At 44.8% G+C, this 24,679-nt stretch overlaps 1 protein-coding gene across 1 annotated transcript; it reads left to right on the top strand.

The window, feature by feature from the left end:
* Nucleotides 1–18,800: 18,800 nt before the first annotated feature.
* Nucleotides 18,801–22,593, top strand: six2a (SIX homeobox 2a). The gene is made up of 2 exons (XM_040179403.2): nucleotides 18,801–20,196; nucleotides 21,409–22,593. Exons 1-2 carry the CDS (start codon nucleotides 19,637–19,639, stop codon nucleotides 21,722–21,724), a joined length of 876 nt encoding a protein of 291 aa, XP_040035337.1. The 5' UTR covers nucleotides 18,801–19,636; the 3' UTR covers nucleotides 21,725–22,593.
* Nucleotides 22,594–24,679: the final 2,086 nt, after the last annotated feature.

Here is a 24,679-nt window from a genome sequence, read left to right as displayed (position 1 = left end):
ACGAAAACAAAAAGTGACGGCCAGCTGTCCTGTGGTGTGTGTGTGTGTGTGTGTGTGCGTGTGTGTGTGTAGCACACAATGCATTTTAATAATAATAATGTTTTTGCAGCGTGGACTATAATCTTTTTTTAAAGCTTTTTCAAAGAAGACAATGAACCTAAAGAGTGAAATCACATTTCTTTGATCAGCGACCCGTCCCACCCATTCAATGTGCTGCACAACCACCTGGTAAAGAACAGCTACACAACGCTGTGGACGAGGGTCGGCAGCTGGTCAAAATACCCACAGCCGTACACACAGGCCTCATGCAAGCGACGACCACAAATCAGCGTGGCTGTAACACAGAGACACACACCAACATTCACACACACATGCATGTATGAGCCCAAATCTCAGCACATTTATGTCACACGGAGGCACCGCTCTAGTCTCCACATGCTGACTCAGCCATACACACGAGGGCGTGCGCATGCACACATGAATTATAGGTAGCACGGCCACTGCACCACTGAACCGGCTCCCAAAGGTGCCCACTGAATTTACTGGCTCCTCCAGCCACTTCAAACGCTCTCCATGAGTTAGACCCCAGACCATTTTATTGTTTCATGGAAGAAAGGACGGTGATGGAAACAAAAAAGGGAAGGAGTGAAAGATATATCTACTGGGAAAAAATTAAATCCCCCTTTTGTCTCAGACAATTAAAATTCCGCTGTTTGTGAGACACGTGCAAATGCTTTTACACACTGCGAGTGTGAGCGCGCACACGGCTAAATGAAAGATAATCTCACATACAAGGACATTTAATGAATCTTTATTGTGCCAATGGGCACAAAAACCAAATAACTAATTATACCAACTCCCTTTAATCTCTGTTTTTCTGTGTGAACCTGCCTGAGAGTTGCTATAAGTGAGGCTAGTTAAAGCTACCTCTCATGCAGGTTATGAGGACACAGCGTATTAATGTCTGCTCCAATGGGGACACTTTCCTCCTGCTGCTGGACAGACGGTGACGTGTTATAGAGCCCAGAGACAGATTTAAGAACAAGCTGAGACGATGGCTTTAATGAATTGGTTTCATTTCCTTACTAATTACAGACATGATACATGATGCTACAAAACTCTAACGTGTGCTTGATGTGTATTCAGTTGCCTGTGTGATTGATCTACACATGCTAAGACTCACAGCTTGTGTGTTTGTACATCTTCATCACATGTGTTCTGTCCTTTAACATGATCAGTAATCAGATACTTTTGCACCACAGTCGATCAGGTAGACGGCACACACACACACACACACACAAACACACACACACATTGTGGATTAGGTTAGACGAGACTTTGTGTTTAGCAAACTGAGCTTTCCGGCAGGTGGTCCACCAAATGTTATCTCATTGACCTCTGTCCTCATACAAGCGCACACAGCCACGCACACACAGACACACACATCAGTCCTCTCAGTGAGCGAGCAGAGAGGACGAGGACTAAATCAACCTGAAGGGGACCAAAGGGACGAGACAGACAAAGAACACGCACACACACGCATGACTGAGATACGTGTGAGGCTTTTATGATGGTGTAGGTGAAGATGTACCGCTCACCCCCTACACGCCACAACGCGTTCTGCTTTTGCGCTGCATCCTGAGAACGTGTTTATGTTTGTCTGTTCGTGTCAGCGTGGAGCGATGCTGCGGCTGCGAGAGCGGCACCATGTGCTCTTTGCCATGTCTGAGGCCCAACTTGGTGGTCTCAGCCTCGGCAACCCCACGGATTGTCTGTCCGTGTTTGCATAATGTGTGTGTGTGCGTGTGTGTGTGTGTGTGTGTGTGGTAGCTCCTGGATGCATGTGTTGTTGCGTGCACGCTGTCGCCCACCTAGTCAGAAAACCCAGATGGGACGAGGGATCCTATTCTTGATCAAAAATGACGGAGGAGGTGCTCAATTCATCTACGTGCTGTGTGTGTGTGTGTGCGCGTGTGTGTGTGTGCGCGAGCACGGCCCGATGTGTGAACACACACACTCCTATGTGTTGGTTTTGTACCTGCTTACACATTGAATTAGGTAAAGCTGGGTTCTCATTTCCTGAACAAGTTGATAAATTCCAGATATCCTACACACAACCTCGCCTCTGAGTGGATGGAAAGAGAAATATGCAGCATTCGCAGGCGGTGCGCACTTATTCGACGTAATTAACCTTTAATTAAGCAGGCAGAGGCAGAGGTGAGAAGCAACGAGCCACAGAGGAACAAAACGGTGGCTGTTCATTTACTGGAGTGTTATTGCCCCGGAGTCTCAGCATGCTTGTTTGATAAGTCTCACTTGGACTGATTCAGGCTTTTCACGAGCTGTATCGAGGCGTCTTCGGCCTCGGGGGGCACCGTGCCCGAAAAATAACTGTTTTCATAACTTGGATTGGTCTGCAACTATTTTATAGGTTTATTAATTATTCATTTGGTCATTTAATTGTCAGATGTTTCATTTAGTTTAGAAAAAAAAGAAGAAAGGAAATGTTCAAATTTATCTGAAAACAGCATATTGGCAACTAATGAATAATCAAAGTAGTTGCTGATTGTTTTTCTGTCAAGTCAAATAGTTGAACTCAAATCCTCCATTTTTCTAAGATAAACAAACCAGATTTGGTTCAATGATGTCGATGCTACAGATTCCTTTAATAGCCTTGAATAGAGCACTAATGGTACTGATGTTGTTTGGTCAGCTCAAAACCATAATTGCCACATTTGCATAAAATGTGCATAAGATGTTTGAGAATGGGTTTTAAGATTTTGGTCCGTAATTTTGTTTTTTGTTCAGTCGAAAATAATACTTGTTCATTCGGGTAGATTGTCATCAAACACATTTAAGTTCCTTTTTCCACTCGCCAACCTTCTGAAATCCACAGAAAACATTTTCTCATATCCCATAAATATTGTTTTTTGTCAAATGAATTAGATCCATTGAACCTCTGTTACACTGGGCCATACTGGACTTCCATTATTCTGCTGTGGTTATCAAACCTAATTTGTGTATTCTCTTTGTATATCTTCACGGGTCAAACAGGCTCAAGAGTTCAGTAAAATCACACGCATGAATTTTGATACGCCTGCCCGCTGGAGAGACTTGATTTATGTCCCGGTGTAAATTCTCTGTCCATGTGCGATCTATTAAGTGTGCCACAGACACCTCACATACTTCTCTTTATTTATCTCTCTTTTCAAAAATCCACCGGTCTCCCCTTTTTTGCAGCAGGTAGCTGCATGGAGAGGAGATTTGCTCTTTTCCAGTCAGATACATCTTTGCCCCGCGCCGCCCTGCAGACGCATGCACACACTCCTCTGGCTATTTATGGAGGCCGTCAGCTCGCGGCGCTCCGGCAAAGAGCTTCAGCAGCAGGTGAAGTCGGAGATGTAGCGGAGAACCACATCCAGGTCCTGATACAATATTGCAGTCCATAAACTTACAGGGCTGAAAAATAGCACGGGCCAGCCCCCCCCCGGGGTTGAAGATGAAAAGGTGTGTGTGTGTGTGTGTGTGTGTGTGTGTGTTTTGAGGCTAGCAGTAAGATAGCAGATTGATTCCAGACTGGTGTTTCTGTGGATTTCTGAAAGGGAATCCGCCCTGCCCTCGTTCCGCTGTGGCGCTGCTGTTGCATAGCGCGGATCCATTCGACTGATGGATGTCGCCCCAGAGACTCGCAACCTGCGATGTCGGGAGGGAAGGGAAGACAAAAGACGGGGAGGGGGGGGCAAAGGTAAAAGGGAACAAAGGGGGAACATAAAAGAGATCTCGACTCAACACGAGGTCAATGAAAATTGTACAGCTCGCCACTTCTCCTCTGCTCCGCTCTACTTTATTCCAGTCTGCATAATAAAGCTTATTGTCCTTTTTCTTCTTCCTCAATCCAATGGAGGCATCTTCCCTCAGGCCACAGACGTTTTCAAAACAGACTCCATTGTAACACGCTGGGGGTTTTTTTAAATACAGGAAGGTCTCCCTTTACCCAACCACTCCATCTGTACCTGAGCATATCACATTACCCGGTATTCTGTAAGTGTGTGTGTGTGTGTGTGTGTGTGTGTGTGTGTGTGTGTCTGCATGTAAATATGTGTGTGCAGAGAGTGTCCTTTGTGTTTCGGATTAAAGTAAATGTAAATGTCCTTTCATTTGACCTCAACATTTTAGGGCGGTCTTTGCGTCGCGATGTTGAGGGACGAACCGCGTCCGTCGTCTTGTCACTTTGCACGGAATCTGAACTCCCGCTCAACTCGCCCTTAGCTGGATTTCTGTCTCTCACTACGCGACCACAAGAACCACAAGATCAAAAGCGGGGCTCCGTTTTACCCAAGAACATGCTCCGGTCATGAATCCGTTAAAACAATGCAATTTGTCCCAACATTTGGCCATCAAGCAGAACATAAATCTGCAGAAATGCAGAGTTTCGAACCCTTTGGCGAGAAGCCGCCCATCCTCGCCCACTGCGGGTGACTTTATCGATGCCTACGGCGTTTGCATATAAGAGTAGTCTAATACATTTAAAGCTAATCACTTAGCTTATTGTTAGCTGCAGATGCATTTCAGAAGATCTTTTCTTGAATAACTTTTAAAGGAGTTTTTGTTTGTTTGTCAAAGTTTGTTCCTTCCTTGATGTGTTGTCTTCGTCCCTGAATAAGCAGCATCAAAAATGGTTACCGATAAAATCTTCACAACACATGTTGGTTTCATTTGAGCATCACAGCGGTTTTAAACATGCACTATTTCACACACACATCTGTATTATATGTTATCATACACGGCCGTTGAAAAAAAAGAAAACCTGCGACGCCTCTCACATCCACGTCCAAACGCATATCACCACCACATTCGGAAAGACCAACTCGAAAGCCGAGAAAAGAGTTGCATAGCGTTTAATAAATTGAGTCTGACTGGCCAATAAAAACCTCGCTCTCTGCTTCGGGGGGGCATTCAGGGGTCGACGGGGCGCGCGCCCCCCCCCTCCCCAGATCCGGACAGATCCCGTCTTTTCCGCAAAACACAAACGGGTGAAACTCATACTTCAGCCATGTCAACTTCCCTCTGCAGGGCTGTCACTTCCAGCACGGGCCTGCGAGAGCGCACGCAGAAAAAGAGGACATCTCCTGTGTCATTTCCTGTTCCTTGCGAGCGCTGTCTTTCTGACCTTGTTCATGATACGCCTCGATGCGTCTCGGTATCCTCCCGCCTGGCGCTGTCCTACGTGGGCCTGTCTCTCTGTCTCTCCGTCTTCCACGCCGGTGCCCCTTTCTGGTCGGGCCCCGCCTGTCTGCGCTACGCCCGTTTCCCCTCCGTCCTTCCCTCTCGTCTTCCACCACCGCACGCCGGCTGAGGAGGCACATTGCGGGCCGAGGGTGGGTTTGTTTGTCCCCGGGCGACGCGCCAGATGCCGCCTTTCCCCTCTGCACCCCTTTTCTGACCACATGGTCAGGAGGGAGTGTTTTCTGTTGCTCTTGGACTGCGTTTTCAAAAGGCTTTTCCTTCGTCCCAGTCTGCCCGTGCTGCACGTCCCACGAAAAACTCAGACCCCTTTTTTCCAACCAGAAGTGCTAGTTCTGGCAGCGTAACGGGCCCTCTGCCCCCCCCCCCCCCCCTTCTCTCACACACACACACACACGGACACACACACCACACCCAAACCCCTTCATTGAAACACCAAATATCTCATTTTCAAGGCACGGACGACGGGGCGAGAGAGACGATGAAAAAAAAAGATACAGCCCGCTTATGAAAACAAGCTGAATGGGTGCAGTTGAGATTGTGGATATACATCAACAGGAAAGGTGAGAGGCAGGTGAATGTAAACGTTCATTACATTACCATCGACTGCGTGGCCTCTGATGTGCCTTAAAAGCTCTCCTCTGACCAAAGTCCAGCTCCTTCCAAATCCACACAGAGCTTGGGGAATTTATTAAATTACCTAAAATGATCACATAAGAAAAGGGCTTTAGAAACTGCTGAGGTGCACAGGATGAGCTTTAACAGCAATCTGCAGAATCTCTTTAATTCACCAAAAGTGTGTGTGTTTGAAAATGTCAAAGTGCCTAAGAGCAGAGTTATTGATTTAAATGTTGATTTCTTCATTTTAAAAATGTTATTCTACTTATTGAAGAAGAACTTGTTCTGTTAAATCAGGTCTATTATCTAAAAGAAATGCATCATTTTTATTCATTACATTGCAGATGTTTACAAATTGCACATAAATGCAAAAACATGTCGCTTGAGTATGTGAAATATTTTGCATGCGCCAGTAAAACATATTGTTTGTTCATCTTCATAGTGGGTTAATGAGACAATTGTTTGGTTTCTAAAATGTCGGAAGATAGTGGAGGAAAAAAAATCTTAATCCTCGAGGTGACTTTTGGAAATCTTTGTATATTTTGTATTTAATATGCTCATCTTATTATCCCATAAGACAAAGAAAAAAGACAGGATACTTACATTTATTTAGCGACCAACCAATTAATCAATCAGCAGTTTAAGCACTAGTTGATAACGTCATTTGATTTGTTAAGTGTTTTTATCACTTTCTAATTTCCCCGTCATTCCATGTTGTGTCACAATAAGCACGTTAGCTGACACATGCACATACATGTTTTTACGTCTCGACAGTTCAACATATAGTTCCATCCCCACACGCACACACACACACACACACACACACACTGAGCTCCTCAACTCCTTCTCTTTCGCTCTCTTCTCCGCCCCATCAGGGAATTTAAAGTTTAACGGCCGTTTTGCTATCAGTGACCCTAAAGAGGAAACACACTCACCACCAAGAGAGACTACTAATTACCCAAAGCGCTGTGTGTTTAAAGCGTGCACGGATGTTTGCAGAAGTCGGTCAAGAGCGTGACACATGTTGGTTTAAAGTTGTTAAAGAAAAGGTTGAAGTGGTAGCTGAAGGGTTTAGGTAGGCGTGTTGGGTAATTTATGTCAGCACTATAGCGAGCTCCTAGATTTATCGATGGTAAGGCAATACACAGAGATCTGCAGCTCTCCCCATGCGCGCACACACACACACACACACGCACACACGAGTCGTTGCCCTCCACCTCCCACCTTTTATTATACAACACGTCTGTCTTTCACACCGAACCCGACTGTAACGTTAGAGCCTGTGCTGCTGCTGTGCTGACGCAAAGGACATATGGTCCCAAAAAAAACCATTAGAAGCGTTGCTGGTGTTGAATTATCTCTCACTCACCTTCACACACATTGGCCTGTTGCCCCTTCAGCCTCTTCTGTAAAACGACAGAACGCTCAAACCTCCGTTTGGAGGGAAAGTTAAGGCGGGAGAATAATATGCATAATAATGTTCAGAAAGGAATATCAAGACAAGGGAGGAAATTTTCTGCACATTTTTAAGTGCAATATCTGTAATTGCAACAATCTGAATTCCTTTTTAAACGTTTGAGCTTTCCAACCTAATCTTAAAAGAACTCTAAAAAGTTCCCCCCCCCCCAAGTGTCGATTGTTATTCACTAGTAACAAGTATTTCTGTTTGCATAGATTCATGCATGGGGAGTTGTCCAGAGACCATCTTGTCCTCTCAGTTGAGATCAGGAAGAAGGAACTTCAAAGTCCTCCAGAGTGCTCAGTATTTTTATATGCAGGCCTGTTTCTCTCCCAGCGTTGTCGTCTCTGAAGAGCTGGAGGCTTATAAAAGCCATGTTAGGGTTATTATGTACATCCTATCTGACCCTCAAACTCTGCGTGTGTGTGTGTGTGTGTGTGTGTGTGTGTGTGTGTGTGTGTGTGTGTGTGTGTGTGTGTGTGTGTGTGTGTGTGTGTGTGTGTGTGTGGTCATTAGGCAGAGCTACAGTGGGATCCGTTTTCTCTCAATAATTTTGCTATTTGGTTTTTGTGAGCCTGAGAGGAGGAATGAACATCCTGAGCTCTAGACGTGTGTGTGTGTGTGTGTGTGTGTGTGTGTGTGTGTGTGTGTGTGTGTGTGTGTGTGTGTGTGTGTCTAGGGGTCTATCTACATGTGTGATGTGTGTGTGTGAGAGAGAGTGGCTGCATGCATGCATAGGGGAGTGTGTACGAATGAATGAGTGTGTATGTCAGAAGAGCTAGTTTGTTTGGCTAAGTGAGGCAATTTTCGTCTTTAAGTATCTTGTGTCACTTCCCCTCAAAAGGGGCAAGTGATACAAGCGCTCCATTCTTAGCAACACACACAAACACACACACGCACAAACTCCATGTGTACTATTCAGGCTGTAATTTTGACTGGAATATTTGTTTCTGTTTAAATACCTAGTAATCTAAATATTGCAAATCAAAATATGTGCAGTACATGAAGTTTCCATACAGAATAAGAGGTTTATTCTCTGCATATGAGCCTCTATTTATTTTCCTCCCCTGTCTCCCTGACTCACTCACTATTGTTCAGTGTCTATTCCCATGTCCTTCCGAGCCCAAATTAAACAAATCAAAATGACTAATGACTGATGTAATTGAAATCAAAGTATTGAATCCCCAAAACAGGCTCGGTGACATGCTCAGAGCAAACAGAGGAACCTCAAACGCGGACTTCAGTACATCCGAGGAAAGCGACATAGTTGCTCGTCAAAAGCAGCGTAATTCCTTTAAGTCGAGTAAGATGTTACCTGATTGGTTCTCCGGGGTGGTCCACTGATTAACCTGACCAGCCAGAAACCCGAGGACTTTGATCTGTGATTGGTGAGGTCGCTCGATGAGGTCAGCGTACGTCTCCAGTGAAATCGAGAAGGCCGGTGATGAAGTATTTGAATAGCGTCGCTCCCAAATGAGACATGACACTTAATTTCACCGTAAAGAAAGAGAACTGATTACTGGCAGGCATGAACGTAGAACTCGTATTGATTCACATTGAATTCATCAAGCAGTCAAAGCCCATGACTTATAAAACCACCGCGTTTTAATACGTTTTTAGCGGTATGTCAGAATTATTAAGAAAAGCCACTAAATTGGACAGTTTGATCGACATAGCTGATTTCAATATGAATTCTATTTTATTACCTACATATTCCGTGCAGGATAACATGGCAAATAGCTGCAGGATCTTATATAAATGGATCAAAGTGATGTTGAGTCGAATAATCTGATTCCAATGTGACAGAAACATCCTTAATTTGAATTAAGGCTAATTGCAACTAAGGCGACACACCTTAGTTGCAATTAGCCTGAAATCAATATTTTTAACAAGATTGTTTTATTTAGTGTTTGGTTGAATCGTGATACCATTCCTCCAAAAGTTTATTTTTGAACGGCAATTAATGAAGCAGTCGCGCTGTACTTTTTAAGGCTTTGTCTTGGAAATTAAGATATTATATTGCCGATGTCTGTCTTTGAATTAAAGTCACCCACCTCCCTCTTTGTGTATCAATCTGTACTTTCTCTTTCTACGTGCCTTTTTTCCCCCTCAACCAATATCATTTGCTGATAATATTACACTGGCTGATGTAAATTTGACTCTGGCTTCAACAACCTGCAGCCTCCATCAACCTGACTCAAACGTGTGTAGCTGTGTATGTGTGTGTGTGCGTTTGATATTAACTTCCTGACCCCAGGACACTTCATCCCATGGTAAAAACACACCGTCAGGCTACATGCCGCTTGCAGGAAGCAGCGAGCTCGGACCCAGCGTGATGAACTGGCTCAAAGCATATCCTGCCCTTGTGCGTCTATGTATTTTCCGTCTGTCTGCTGAGCTGTGACTGTAAATAATATGTGTCTTCGTGGCCCGGTGTCTCCCCGCAGCGCACACCCAGAAACAGGGCTGGCTTTCACGGCCACATCTGATTTAATGGGTGCTGTTTCTCTTTACCTGCTGCCTGTTTTAGAAACATCTACGGGACTCATCAGCATAACAGGCACCGAGACAGAACCTGCTACTGACATATGTGTCCTCCTTTCTACCCTCTGTGTGGCATTAAACAACTATGAGACTACACACACACACACACACACATTATTTTGAGTAACCAGGTGCATTGTAAGTAATGCAGCTTCCTTTTAGAGGTTTTTGGCGCCCTGACCTGACGGTGTAAATTATTCATTATTACCTCATCTATTAACTGGACTTAACTCTCACTACTGATACAACACACACACACACACACACACGCACACACAGTCATACATAGTCTTAAGACCGAGTTGAGCTGCAGCTGCTGTCCACCCACACACTCCAAACATGTCATATACGCACCACGTCCACTACATTCTGCCGTTCCTCCAACACGGACCGGCAGGAAGCAAACGTGTCATTTATTAGGGCCTGTTTCCAATCTGTGCGCGTGATGGATATCTCCGATCTCCCTCATGCTGCTCCTGAATATTCCCAGACAAAGGCCTCTTATGAAATTATCTCGTCATTAGAATGACGGCTCTGATTAGATACTGGGACTGGATTAGCCATCTGCTCGGTGCTTGCGCAGAGGAATGATATGATCAGAAATAATTGCTCTGTGTTTCTACATGAGAACACGTTGAAGAGTTTAGTTTCCAAATATGATCTTGTGTTTTTTTGAGTGGAAAAAGAAATATCTTTGTCTGGCTATAATTGTTTAAATTAGCAATTGGAAATAGACACAAATAGTTTCAGTCTGTATCAAAAGGGAATAAGTCAAATAGTAAAATGTTGAAACACATGATAAAGAGGATGATTGCCAAAGAAAAAACAATAATACAGTTTGATATTCTAGAATCCTAAAAAGCTTCGGATTGGGAGATTGATGTTTACTAAGATATTTAACTTGATAGTACATGTTAAAGTACTGAAAACAGCCGTCCACGTCGGACATCGATAACACGGTCAACATTTTCCATTTTCAATGCCAGAGCGATTGCACTTGTTTCCACATGTCACCCTGTAAAAGAATGGGGGCCGTTGTGGGCAGTGTGCTGGTGGACCATCCGATGTGGAATGGACACATGTAGCAATTCATCACTTGTCTCTCAGCGCATGTGTGGGTGGGCCGGCAGCGGGTATTATTGCAATTTGGGAGCATTTGACGGTAATCCCCCCTCTTTCTGCTTGTGTGAACGCTCATCATCCCCCTTCAGTCTTCACTTGAGATGACCTCCAGGGAAGCTTTGGTTCTGTCGAAGCTCGTGTTGTATATCATTATCGGAGCGTCTTGGACTTTGTCTTGGTGGTCTGAAGAGGCCTCTCGGGGTAAAACCACTACACTCTCAGGGAAACTCAGCACAAAAGGATAGTTGCAGATGCAGATTTCACTCTGCGATGGGCTATCTGACGTATCTTACGACGGAGGAAATTACCTCAGAACCTCAAACATACTGTGTTGGTTCAAGGTGGTAAAGAGAGCTGATACACAAAACAAACTCAAAATCCAGAGGTCTGTCCTCCTTCGGACCCTCTCCTCTCAGTAATCACTAGCAGAACAAGATATTAAAGAGGCTTTTGTCAGGATGGTCGTTGGCTTACGTTTTGATGCTGAAGACATCGAGGTTTAAATTCCTGAATTCTGATTAGTTTCCACATTGGCTTTTTCAGTTCAGGACGTATGATGTTGAAGCCACTACATTGAAGTTGAGTAAAGGAGGTCGGCGTGGATATTTTGGCTTTCAAAGCAGAGTAGTTCAACAGCAGGGACAGAGAATCTTACCCCACGTACTGGGTTTTGGTTAAAATCGTGGAAAGATTGCAGATTTGGAATAGGTTTGAAGTCGAGGCTTCTTTTTTTTTTATAAACCAAGACCAAAATTGTTTGGTAGCGTTATCCAAGTGTTTTGAGTTCAGGACCGGCCACTGTAGGAAAAACAAACAAAAGTTGTTGGTATGTTTATGTGAGAAGTCCAAATAATGATCTGTTGTCATTTTTGTTGTTTATTTAAAGAAATAGGCTGAAATGCTGAGAGTCAGTGATCCAAGGTTTTCTATTTTTGTTATGAAAGGGAATTAATCATTAGTCCGTTATCCTTTTTCTGCTAAGTAGCCCGATCAGCTCCACTGGGATCGATTGCTTTGGTCTTCGCCTGAATATTCTGGGTCTTCGCGGGTTTTCCTCATTCTAGTAAATACGTTTACTGAGGAAAAAACACAAAATCCCTCTTGTGATTATTTCTCCCTATTTACAGGTATGTTAAGGTGGTTCTACAGTTGTGAAATGATTGGAATGATTTCCTGATGAGGTGACACGAGAATGTGCGTGCTGTTTTTACAGAGCAGGGTTTAGCCGCACTTGTGGTGTTAGCTTGTTAGCCTGTTAGCTTGGTTCAACCTGTCACGTCACCAAGTGACGCAGCGATTTTAGGAATTCCCCTGTCAATAACGCATGTATGTAAAGATGCTGGTTGTTCTGTTAAGGTCTATATTGTCAACGTATGTAAACTATTCTAGTAAATCCGTTTAGTGAGGAAACACCATAAAATCACTCTTGTGATTATTTCTCCCCATTTGCAGCGGCGTAACATTTACGATAAATATGTTTCTGTTATGTTGGGACACGGGAACATAATGTTTGTTGTATTTGAATGTTTCTTTTTGGGAGACAGCGCTGTACTAGAAGATCTAGGGTCTCCTGCTGGCCTGAGAGCCCTTGGAGAGCCTCCGTGACAAGGTGGGGAATGTTATACATGCAAAGGCTCACTGGGCTGCTGCCTCCACTGCCTCCAACGGAAGAGACAATATCATTTATAGATGAAGGGACGACACAATTACCGTAAAAACCTGGACTCGATAGACCCATGTACATTCATCACAGAACATGCATATACGTATTAAAGCAATGTTAGATTGAGGGTGTTTCCCAAAGCGCAAAATAATCTTATGCCGTTGGAGGTTTAATGAACTGAATAAATTCGGGCAGAGAAGACGTATGTGAGATTTGGACAAATGTTTTGAGTTTAGGCACATGTAACAATCCGTTTAAATAGATGCCCTTACAAGAACAACTTTGAAATGTTATGCTATTACGGCTCTGTAAATATAGAGTGTTACAGTATGATATATACTCTGGCAGTAACTCCATATGGAGGAACTGAACCCAGGTAGTAAGTGTAACGATGCACGAGGCTGTTCCTCCACCCAAACCCCGTCTTTTCTCTCCAATGGCTGCGGTTGCCATGTGCTCAAATTGACTGTATTGTTAGTTTCACAGGCATTTAATATACCCTGCAGGCATGATTAAAAAGAAATCATGAAATCCAATTCTTCCCTATAAAACAAATGTGCGATGCGCTGTGCCACACTTTTATCTATCAAGCATCTTCATGCCATAAAAGCGCCACACTGCATGATGAATGCTAAGGCTTCTCTCTACAGTACAGTGTGGCTACACCCACAGCCTCTGTGGTGGAACCATTTACTGCCCATATGGCCGGTGACCCGGGGTCGAGTCTGTGTTTCAAGTGAAACCACAAAAGTGTTGTAAAAATCCTGCATACAGGAATGGATACAAATTCAAGCATTAGCACATTGCTAATTACTGCGGGTCGCTTTTAATAAATTCTTTCCTGACATACGAGTTCCAGCTCTGCAGAAAAGGAAGAATGTTCCATGAGGGAAACTCTTGCTGCAAGTTAAAAAGCTGGCGATGCAAAAGAATACTATACGTATAAGATCTATATGACTGACACATGATACTGACGATTTGATTTCAGGGGGATTACTCGATTTAGGCTTTCACGCATTTTCTCTGACGAAAGTAGAAACACAAACATTCCTCTGTGATTTCTGCAGACAAAGTAACAAAGCTGCAGAGCACCACGTGGATAAATTAGCATGTTGTCTTATTTCTTCATGCTTTTTAATCAGGTTCCAAAATAAGTTGCGACTCCACACTGACATAACAAAGTGATTCATAGAACAGTTCATTTTTATTTGTTTTAGAGGTGGGGGCAAAATTCTTTCGACATGTGTCTGGCCAAAGAGGGCATTCATATAGTTCAGATGTTACATGATTAAAGGGGATTGGTTATCATGATCCGATTACGCGTCCCGGCCTTCTGTCTCCTTCGATGCGGAGCAGGCCGAGTTTTATCTGATCCTACATATTGGTCCCATGGTGCTTTCTGAGCTGGTCGCCGTATCAAAATACTCCAAAGGAGCAGGTCCATTGTCAACGTGCGTCATCACAAACCATCTGCGCACAAATCCCCAAACAGATAATAGTTAGTGGTGTTAATAAGATGAAGCGTATCCACTGTAAAATAGGATATTTTTTGCAGGTTTCACCAGCTTAGGCAACAATAGTATCCCATTGAAAGCACACGGCCTGTAAGCTTGTACAAAAGACAGCACGTGCACGCAGAGGCCGCACACGCGTGCGCAATTTTCCACAATTGTAGACGACAATAAAACATCATTTCACACCGGAGTGTGCTCGCAGTCATTTAAAGCGAGCCCGCGGCGTTGACATAAATCACTGTGTGTGTGTGAAGCGTGTCTGCACACTGGCTTGACGGGCGACAGGTCTGAGAGGATTTCACCATGAAGGTTAGGAACTGTGAAATATCTGAGAGGTGCTGGAGCCCTCCTCCTCTCCAAATTACAGCCCGACGCCGAACGCCTGGTGTACGGCCTCAGCGGTCGAGGGGGGGGGGGAAACGCCTTGGCAGAGCATAAAGGGCTCAGTGTGCGGCTGAAATGGCCGTGCGACTCCTGAAAATAAACAGGAATCAAATTGGGAGTGATTGATCGAATATATTAACCTCAGCAGCAAGCGCCACTCTCTCCCTCCCTCCCTCTCGCACACACGGACACACACACACACACACACACACACACACACACACACAGCTACTGATCAGCTCCGATGACCAGCCGGGTGGAAAAACAGACACTTGTTGCTGTTCACTCCGGTGCTCCGGGCCAGCTGCAATTGGGATGTAAATCAGTTGCACGGCCGCGTGGTGCTTGTGGGTGGGCAGCGGGGCAGCGGGGCAGCGGCGTGCCGGTTTTTTGCCATCAAGCAGGATGAGGGAACAGCCTGTGTGGAATTGTGGGGTTTTTGGGTTGTCCTCTTCACTCCGAAAAATGTTCAGATTGCAATTAGAGGGAAATGCAAAACATGGTGGTAGTTTAAGATTAATTATAAGTTTATATTTTGTCCAACATTCGTTTATTAATCTTCAGCTATATTCTGTCTTTGGAATATTTGAAAATTTTTGTGAATGATATAATATTGAAAGATTGTGACATTGCACAAAAACTAAGTTAACTTCAAATGAATTTACCTGCATTATAAGTAATTACATACTTTGTTGTAGTCAGTCTCAGAAACGTTTCCACGAAGAAGACTGAAATATGGATAATTTGCTTCCCATTTAAAGTTATTGATGATGAAGAAATTATGATCTGATGTACATTAAATTGAGTTTAGTTGTATGTTTGAACTCCATCCAAACTCCATCGGTACAGTTAGTACATTTACATGACTGCTTCAATACTACTTCACAGGCTGCATGTGGGAAAGCTACAGGAAACCGTTTGGATCGTCACCCGGTGAAGCTGACGCTTCCCTCACCTTTTAACTACCTGTGAGATTGTTGTGTTTTGCACAGGCCGGCGTTGTGCGCCTGAAATGTAAACCGTCCGATCTGATGAACCTGCCGACCGGTCAGAGGCTTCTGGAAATCAAGACAAGACACACACTCACACACTCGGACACACACACGCACACACACACACATGTGCCCCTCCATGCTTGCCTCTGCGGTTTATTGAAATCTCCTCCTTGCTCTACCCGGGCCTCTGGGGTAACAAGATAGATGTAAACAACCAATTATTGGATAGACCCTCATTCATATCCTTTTAACCGGTACAGACACCGAGGTTCTGGCTTTAATACTTTCTCTCTCTCTCTCTCTCTCTCTCTCTCTCTCTGCCCAACGTTCGGAAGAATGTTACTCATCAAGCCGCTTGTTGTGCTGGTCTCAGGTCAGCCTTACAGAATAAAAGCCCCCGCTCCGACACGTGAGCTTTGCATACATACACCGGAAACACACATCTTGCAGTCATCAGCTCAATTGGTGCAGGTCGTGGCGGAGCGCGGCCGAGGGGAGCAGTGGGAGGTTTGTCAAAATAGGGGTTTTGCCTATTAGGGGAAAGGCGATCGTCCTTCATCAGCGGCCGTAATAATTACCGTTTCAGAGCCGGACCCCTCTGATCACACTGATCCGTGGAAACAAGTGGTTTACAAACATTGTCACGGGCCAAGCGCGGGACCCCGCTTTGTCGAATTTGAATTGCTTCCACCGCTCTTATCTATTCTCTTTGGGAGCGGCGTGTTTCTTTCTAACGGGGTGCTTCATAGTGGAATAAGTTTGGAGCGTATCTGCGTGCAGGCGATGGAGACGTGTTGCTGAGACAGGATGTGTCTTCAGGGAGGGATGATGTTTTTCACTTTTTCAAGTGAAAGATTAATTGAATTTCAGGCCCTATAACCATTAATGCTGGTATTAGTGTCGGCAGTGAGTATAAAACAAAGTGGATGATCTGCATAGAAACATTCATGATGATCAGAATATCAATGAGACCCTCTGGACCCTAATGAGGAGCTCCTATAAGGGCCACTACCTATTTTGGTTACATGTGATTGAAGGGCACATTTAGTTCGGGGTGAACTGATCTGGCTGTAAGGACTAATGGCAACAGGTAGAGTTAAAGTGAATAAAAATGAATGGAAAAGTTAAATACATATATCTATATTTTTAAATCACAGCTTGTAAGATTGATTTCAATCTGTAACTTCGGGTACAATTACAACAAATATCTGAACGACATTTTTGGGGGGATAGCCCCACGTGTGATTAAAACGATGCATGTGTGTGTTTGCACAGATCGATGGAGATGAGCTCTCACTTGTCTCTTTTCTGTTGTATTTACGAGCTGCCTGAATCAAAAGGTCAAATTAAACCGTATTGAGGGAGTGATGGAGGGGGGATATTTAATGAGCGATATCATAAGACGTGTTTCTGTTATTATCCCGTTTCCCCCGTAATAAGGGAATCAAAGACATCCATTCTTGGCTGTCCTTGTTTGAGCTGCGCAGCGTGCAGCCGATAAATCGCCTCCTTGTTTTCCTCACTGTCCATTTCAGGCGAGTCCTCGATCCCAAGACGATTGCCATCAGTCAGCTTAGTGCCGCAATACTCTGCGAACTGGAACCCGCTGCATTTATTAAACAAAGAGGCAACACGACACGGAAACAGGGATCAGGCTCCTCTTACACGACCGCGCGTCTCCGCTGATAAACTCGCCTCATAATTGCCTCAATAATTCTGCTTAAACGGCCACGATCATGAATTAGGTCATCGCAGTAATAAAAAGGCCTTAACTGAGGAGGAGGGGGGGGGGGGGGCGGGGGGGTGAAAAGTTGGCCCCGTCCTGAAACAACGGTGAACGTGTGACGTCATTAGGCAACAATTAATTTAATAGTTTATACCCCTGAGATTTGATGGTTTTTAAAGTGCAGCTGATATTTATTTGCGACTTATTTTTAGAATGCATTACGTTTTAGTCTGCACATGACATTACGTATATTAAACATTAAACAATTATAATTTTTATAATAATGAAATTATTGAATATATTTTAAATATGCTAAATCGACTTTAATAACTCTTTTTCCACACTACCAGTAACAAGCGTGTTTTACTAGTGGAGCCTGTTGGAGCTGAAACAGGTCTGTCAGAAGAGACAGGAGTGTGTGTGTGTGTGTGTGTGTGTGTGTGTGTGTGTGTGTGTGTGTGTGTGTGTGTGTGTGTGTGTGTGTGTGTGTGTGTGTGTGTGTGTGTGTGCGTGCGTGAGAGGCGGCAGCGTGGAGTGATGCTGATAATCGCGTGCGTAATGAAGAGGTCCCATGGCGAGGCGATAGAAATCTAACTGGTCAATCTTTGGCCCGACGGTCGATAAGGTGCCCGCGCGCGTGCCCACGCGCCACCTTCATACCTGACGACACCCCAACAAAGGTTATGACGGCGTGTCATGCTGCTGCCTCTTTTTGCTTCAACGCTGTTTTTCCACATAATCAAAAGAAAATTCAAATTGTGCATGAAAAAGTATTATTTTCTCTTTTAAATGATAAATGCATCATATTAACTCTAAAATCAATTTGCTCCCACTCGTTGTCCTCCCGCATGATGCTTAGTAAGTCATCTCCATCATCACGCTGATTTCGTCCCTCGGATCAGACTTTCTAATCCCGCCCGTGATTTCAGTCAGATGACTTGGAGATAAAAACTCACCGGTGCTGCTGTCGCGGCCGATGCCGTTTTTCTTCTCCGCTCTCGGCCGACAGACTCCGCGCTCCCCGCGCAGCAGACTCTCCTCCGCGTGCACACGCACCTCGTGTCACGGTCAGACCGGCTGCTCACCTCCACGTGTGTGTTTGCCTTTTTTCATGCGTCCTTCTCCGCCTCAACCATCGTTCAGATGCGTGTAATAAAACCGTATCTCGGTAATGTTTCAATCAAGTGTGTACAAATATGATATGTTAGATTTGATTTTTAAAAAGCAACAGATGTCATCCTGATATTAAAAGGCAGGCTTTAAATGTAAAAGTTATCAAATATTTTCGACAAGTCGCATTTACTTTCTGTATATATTTGTTATTACTAAATTATTATTTTACATATCTGTCATGTAACTCCTATTTATGGTTCGTTATGTGGTCGATTAATTGGCGTGCTATTTAAAATGACCTGTAAGCCGTTAACAATATTTTCTAATTTTCAAGTTTATCTAAATTAATTGTAATTGAGAAGAAAAAAAATCTGACAACAATTAGTCTATTAGTTATTATTTTATTTTTTTTATCTGGTCATTTTGTAAACAAACGACATTTCACTTGAAGGAAATGATTAAGTGACCAACTTTACGGCTCCAGTTGTTGTGGAAGTCGTGATGGATTTGTGAGAGTCTCTGTGCGCTCTGGCGCCATCCTTCCCTCAGCTGCGGGACCAGTGCTGCTCTCCACACACACACACACACCAGCTCTGCAGTCTTTGGCTGCCTGAGGTGTCCGTCAAAGTGAAGGTAAAGAGAGAAAAAAAGGTGTTCAAGAAGAAAAATCCGAGCTATACTTCTATTGGTAGGCGGGCCGGTCGTGGAGGGAACAATCGGGTAGACTTTGCCAGGGAACCACCTCAAAGCATATCGGGTTACTTTGAGTGACGGCGTAACCATGGCGAATAATTTGACTACGGCTATTGTTTTATCCTCACCATCCCCGGGTCAGATAACCGACCAATCAGAGTTCATATGATCGCTTGTCTTGCCAGCTTAGAATAATATTATTAAAACGAGGCAGCGAGCCCGGTCCGCGGGAGTAGGTTATGTTGAAACGGTGTAGAAAAGGTGGAGGAGGGCGGCCGAAGGAGACGCAACTTTCTCTCTTTCTCGCCGACTATATGAGGATTTGTCGCCTGGGGTTCTGCATGGCTGAATGGACTTGAGTGCGCTCCACAATACGCGGCTGGATATATCACACCTAACCTGGGGCTGTTTTCACTTTTAGTTCGCTCTTCTTCTTTTTTTTTCCGGCGGGGGGACCTTCTGTCGCTTGTGGACTTTACGCGTTTTGATTTGATGTGAGACTGAGACGGCGGACGTGGGAGTAAGGCGCGATATAATCTCCACCGATTTCCCGTTGTCGCCATGTCCATGCTTCCGACGTTTGGTTTTACGCAGGAGCAAGTCGCGTGCGTCTGCGAGGTTCTCCAGCAAGGGGGGAACATCGAGCGGCTGGGGCGCTTCCTCTGGTCCCTCCCGGCGTGCGAGCACCTCCACAAAAACGAGAGCGTCCTCAAAGCGAAAGCCGTGGTCGCTTTCCACCGGGGGAACTTTCGGGAGCTCTACAAGATCCTGGAGAGCCACCAGTTCTCGCCGCACAACCACCCGAAGCTGCAGCAGCTGTGGCTCAAAGCGCACTACATCGAGGCGGAGAAGCTGCGAGGCCGTCCGCTGGGCGCCGTGGGGAAGTACCGCGTCCGGAGAAAGTTCCCCCTGCCCCGCTCCATCTGGGACGGAGAGGAGACCAGCTACTGCTTCAAGGAGAAGAGCAGGAGCGTGCTGCGCGAGTGGTACACCCACAACCCGTACCCGTCCCCGCGGGAGAAGAGAGAGCTGGCCGAGGCCACGGGACTCACCACCACGCAAGTCAGCAACTGGTTCAAAAACCGCCGCCAGCGGGACCGAGCAGCGGAGGCGAAGGAGAGGTAGGAGCCCCGGACACTTTCAGGGCCGTGTCATTAATCACACAAATACACCGAGGTTTTTACTTTAAATCTGGCAAAAACAGCAGTGTGTCTTTATTTATATTCCCACAAATGTCATATTTTCAGTGATTTCTCGCCACTGTCTCTATTAGTGGGATTTATTCATGAAACGGAGAGTTCTGCATAGTTCTGGCTTTGATAAATTAACTTCCCATTGTTGTTCGTGCATGTTTGGGATCATTTTTGGGCCGCGCGTAAAAGTTGAAAGGCAGCAAATTAAAGGATCGACGTCAGGTCAAAATTACAAGGTTATAAAAGTGGCATAAATCTTTTAATCACACTCATTATAGCATGGAATTATTCACGCGTCAACAGGACCAGCGAGAAACCCGTTTTAACCCTCCGGGTACCGATAGAACGCGTCGAGCAGTTGTTTTACTGCCTGTAGCCTCCGCGTCGGCCCGGCTCGCATTACACCAGCGCTCGTTGGTACATTTCGGGGGTCTGGAAGTTACGCAGGCCAGCAGGCAGAGGTCTGGGGGACGTTAAGTCAGGTGTTCGTTCACCCGGTGTCTTCTTTCACCCGTTGGCCTCTAATTCTGGCTGAAAGCTCCACGTAAATCACGTCTCCCCACCGAGAAGGGGCCTGAGCCACCCCTGCAAACACATGGCCTCCACGCAATATACGCAACAGGCACCCGTTTAGCAATAATTGCAGCAGTCACGTATTCAGAGGCACAGAGTTCACTCGTGCGTGTTTACCCAGCTTCAATTAGTCCGCCCCAAACACAGAAACCCAATGCAGGCCCCGTGCATTGATTATTTCAATGAACTTTGTTGCACGTGTGGATTCCTGGAACACGTGCGCACGAACGCATTAATATATAATTAGACTACGTGTTGGATCATAATTCATATTTAAGGCTATTGTAAATATGGATCAGCTTTACGCATATCCCATGAGGGTGCACAACACAAGACTATTGGTTCTGAGTGTGATTAAGTTTGGCTGGAGGCTTAATTAATTGAATATTTAAAATTCATAAATACATAATGTTTAACTGTAAATATTTCAATAGTATAGTATTGCAGTTTGTACATCTGGGGCGGGTTTTAAAATGTGTCCCAATCAGTTTTCCAGACGGACTGACCTGTTGAAATGGCTCCTCGTGCAGCACAACTGATGTGATATTTGGCTTTTTTCGTTGGCAGGGAAAACAACGAGAACTCCAACGGCAATAGTCACAACCCATTGACTTCTTCCATGAATGGAAATAAATCTCTTTTGGGGAGCTCGGACGACGATAAAACCCCTTCCGGGACACCGGATCACACGTCTTCGAGCCCGGCTCTGCTGCTCGGCCCAAACTCCGGGTTACAGTCCCTGCACGGCCTGGGGCCCCCGCCGGGGCCCAGCGCCATCCCGGTGCTCGGCGGCGTGGACTCGGTGCACCACCACCACCACTCGCTGCACCACGACACCATACTGAACCCTATGTCTTCTAATCTAGTGGACCTCGGCTCTTAAAAACGACAACGAACGGGGGAAGAGAGCGAAGCGCCTTTTTTGTTGTTGTTGTTGTTGTTGTTGTTGTTTATTTTTGGCGGGGGGAGAAGTAGCTTCCGAGGTGGCGGGAGACGGAGCTTCAAGCGTTTGCGGCAAAGTGCAAAGCAGACAGACTGGAACACTACGGAGACGCCGCAGCAAACCGATTAGTGTCCTATTCAACCTTTAAAGTCGTTTAAAACAAGTGGAGAAATCTGCCAAATTAAATCATCGCCTGGAAAACAAGTTTAAAGGCAGCGCACTTATGGAGTTTAATTAAAACAGCTACCATTACTTGAACTATTCTCTCTTTAATCTGCTTGAGGGGAAATGTCATTTGAAAAATTAAGACTGACTTAAGGCTCAGTTAATTAGTGCTGATGCAAACAAAAGGTGAGGAGAATGGGTCGTTTTAGGTTAAAAAAAAATAGTATTTTACCGGAATGTAATAACGTAATATGCTATATTGTTGAAAACAATAAAATGTCTTAATTCTTGGTACCGTTACCGTTTATTTTGTTTGGGAGTTTAGATGCATCAGACTCCGTGAAGGTTCCCCATCGCCTTTTCGTTTACAATACAGGGTTTTCCAAGAGAGCCATGCGCAGTTTTTTAAAGAGGGTTGGGGGGGGGGGGGGGGGGGGGGTTATGATGTGGTATGATATTCTCAAGTGTCTTATAAGAGCCGTGATAAGATAAAATATCTTAATCTTGATTTTATTATTGTCCTTTTTATTTGGAAAGAGACTGCATGTAAACTTTGCGATACATGATGAAACATAAAACGATGCACCTATAGTTTCATATACCCTTTACAATAAAAGAAAAACAATCCAAGGATTGAAAATGGAGGATTTCTTTGATTGACTCTTGATATTATTACTTTTTGCAGAAAGGCCATCTGTTTTTAGTGTTTCTCTTACCGGTCAACTCTATTTTCCATTGAAGCTGAGTGACGTGTAAAAAAATTAAATGAACGTTCCCACACATGAGCATCTGCTCACAGTCTAATAGGATCAGTTCACTGAATGTATGTGCATTTTTAGATAACTCGTTTATTAATTCTTTGCACTTTTAATTTTGATGTTCTGCATTTTAATGCCAGAAATGGACTTTTCCAACAGACACAAACTTTGTGACCAGAAGGCCAGTGCGTGAGGTTAAAACTACGTGGCCTTTTGAATATGCGTTGAGCCACTATTCCTTAACAATGTTGAATTATTATAGAATCATATTGCATTACGCCAAAATTAAGAGCTAAGATTTGACGCGTAAGCCTGCCCAAAGAAAAGGGCTATTGTCCTTTCTGTGTGCAGTCCGCCGGCATCATGGTCGATTTATCCCGAAATAATAATCAGAAATGCCGCAGTCGTTTCTCCATAAAAATTAATATCAAGTGTTTCCCCTGCGTTTTCTGTTAAAATAAAATACAAGAAAGAGCTGGCATTAAAATACATTTTTTTTCAGTCTAAACTTAAAATAGGAAAATAGCATCGACTTTTTAATTTGAGAGGATTTAATTTAATTGCATGGTCTATTTAACACGATCGTCCCCCATCTGAATTATTGCGTTTTGAGGTTTCGTTTGGTTTGTCGTCGGGTTTTTTTTAAGTGATGCTCGCAGATTTAAGGTCAAAGTTCACGTAAGTAATCATTGCCGATGTTAAAAAAAAAAAAAAGAAAGAGACACTTAATCTCGTGCTTTGCAGAAACAACACTCGTCAAGAGGCTGCGGCATGTGGCCATTATGGGCCAAGCTGGGCCAAGTGTCGACGTGCTTCTCCAACCGGGGACCTTGATGTCCAGGTGACGACATCTTATCTGTCCGCGCTCATCCGAGGAGAACAAAAGTGCCGTATGGCGGAGTGAACAAAAAAAATAAGGAAGAAGAAAACACCGAGCTGGAAACCGGCGTTGAAAGAAGACACTTTGTTTGAACAGCTTCAGCCGTGCAACACCTCCACCCTCCCCTCCACCCTCCTCAACCGCCTCCCCTCCACACAAGTCTGCTGCCGGAGAATAAACCTAAAACAACATATTTTCTTCCTCTCGTACTTTTCACTATAATATTTCCCCTCTTACGGGTTCAGATGCGGTGCGTTTCGTGGCATTTCTCATACTCTATTATCATAATAAAAACAATATGACGGCATATTTTTGATGCCCTTTCTTCATCTGCTATTCATCACAACTGCTGTGTGGTAATATCAGAATGATTATCGTGAATGACCCTCGCCGGGATCTGATTGGCTGCCAGGAAGAAACGCGGGGGCCTGTTGCACCTCGTCGGGCACAACTTCAGGTCAATTACGCACGCAACTCAAAGCTCACGCCTCGCAATTATAGGACCCGCGTGCACGTGGGGGGCCACTCTAAACCCCGCGACACGTTGGTCTCTCACCTGTAACCCCACGAGGGGTTGTGATTTTATGCTCGAGACGTGAGCTTGAAGTGGCTTTGCGCGCGCGCCCTGTGTGCCCGCGGCGCGTGGAGAAGCGGCGGGAGGGGGACTATTAAGCCCGTTTTTTTTGGGGGGGGGGCAGTAGACGTTATGGAAATCTGCCGGAGTTGAAGAAAACAAGGCGCACCGGTTATGAACGCGATTCTGCTCAAATAATAGAGCGAGAGAAACAGGAGCGGAATGAACAGGATGAACAACTCGACAGGTGTGAACTAGTTGTGGATTTTCGCCCGAATTCACCGCGGGGTGAGGATGTTAAAGATTAAACGTCAAGGGTCCCACAACTGTCTGCAAACCATCTTGTAGGACAGAACTTAGTGGCGCGTTGCCGCGGGAAACAAAACCATTAAAGACTCAGCAGAGAATGCGGAGGCCTGACTTGGTAAACATCTCGTCCTTTCACTTACTTAGAAGATTAAAAGAGTTCTTCTGACCTGAGATCGGCTTTTGTTCAACGACTGCTGTTGTCCTCATCA

The sequence above is a fragment of the Gasterosteus aculeatus genome, chromosome 6 (assembly GCF_964276395.1).
Source record: "Gasterosteus aculeatus chromosome 6, fGasAcu3.hap1.1, whole genome shotgun sequence".
NCBI classification, from domain to species: Eukaryota; Metazoa; Chordata; class Actinopteri; order Perciformes; family Gasterosteidae; genus Gasterosteus; species Gasterosteus aculeatus.
Note: the sequence above shows the minus strand (reverse complement) of the source record. Positions and strands in the feature narration are given on the sequence as shown.

Coding starts and splice junctions, on each gene's coding strand:
- six2a (XM_040179403.2), top strand. CDS start 19,637: ATGTCCATGCTTCCGACGTTTGGTTTTACGCAGGAGCAAGTCGCGTGC. Junction 20,197..21,408: donor GCAGCGGAGGCGAAGGAGAG/GTAGGAGCCCCG, acceptor TTTCGTTGGCAG/GGAAAACAACGAGAACTCCA.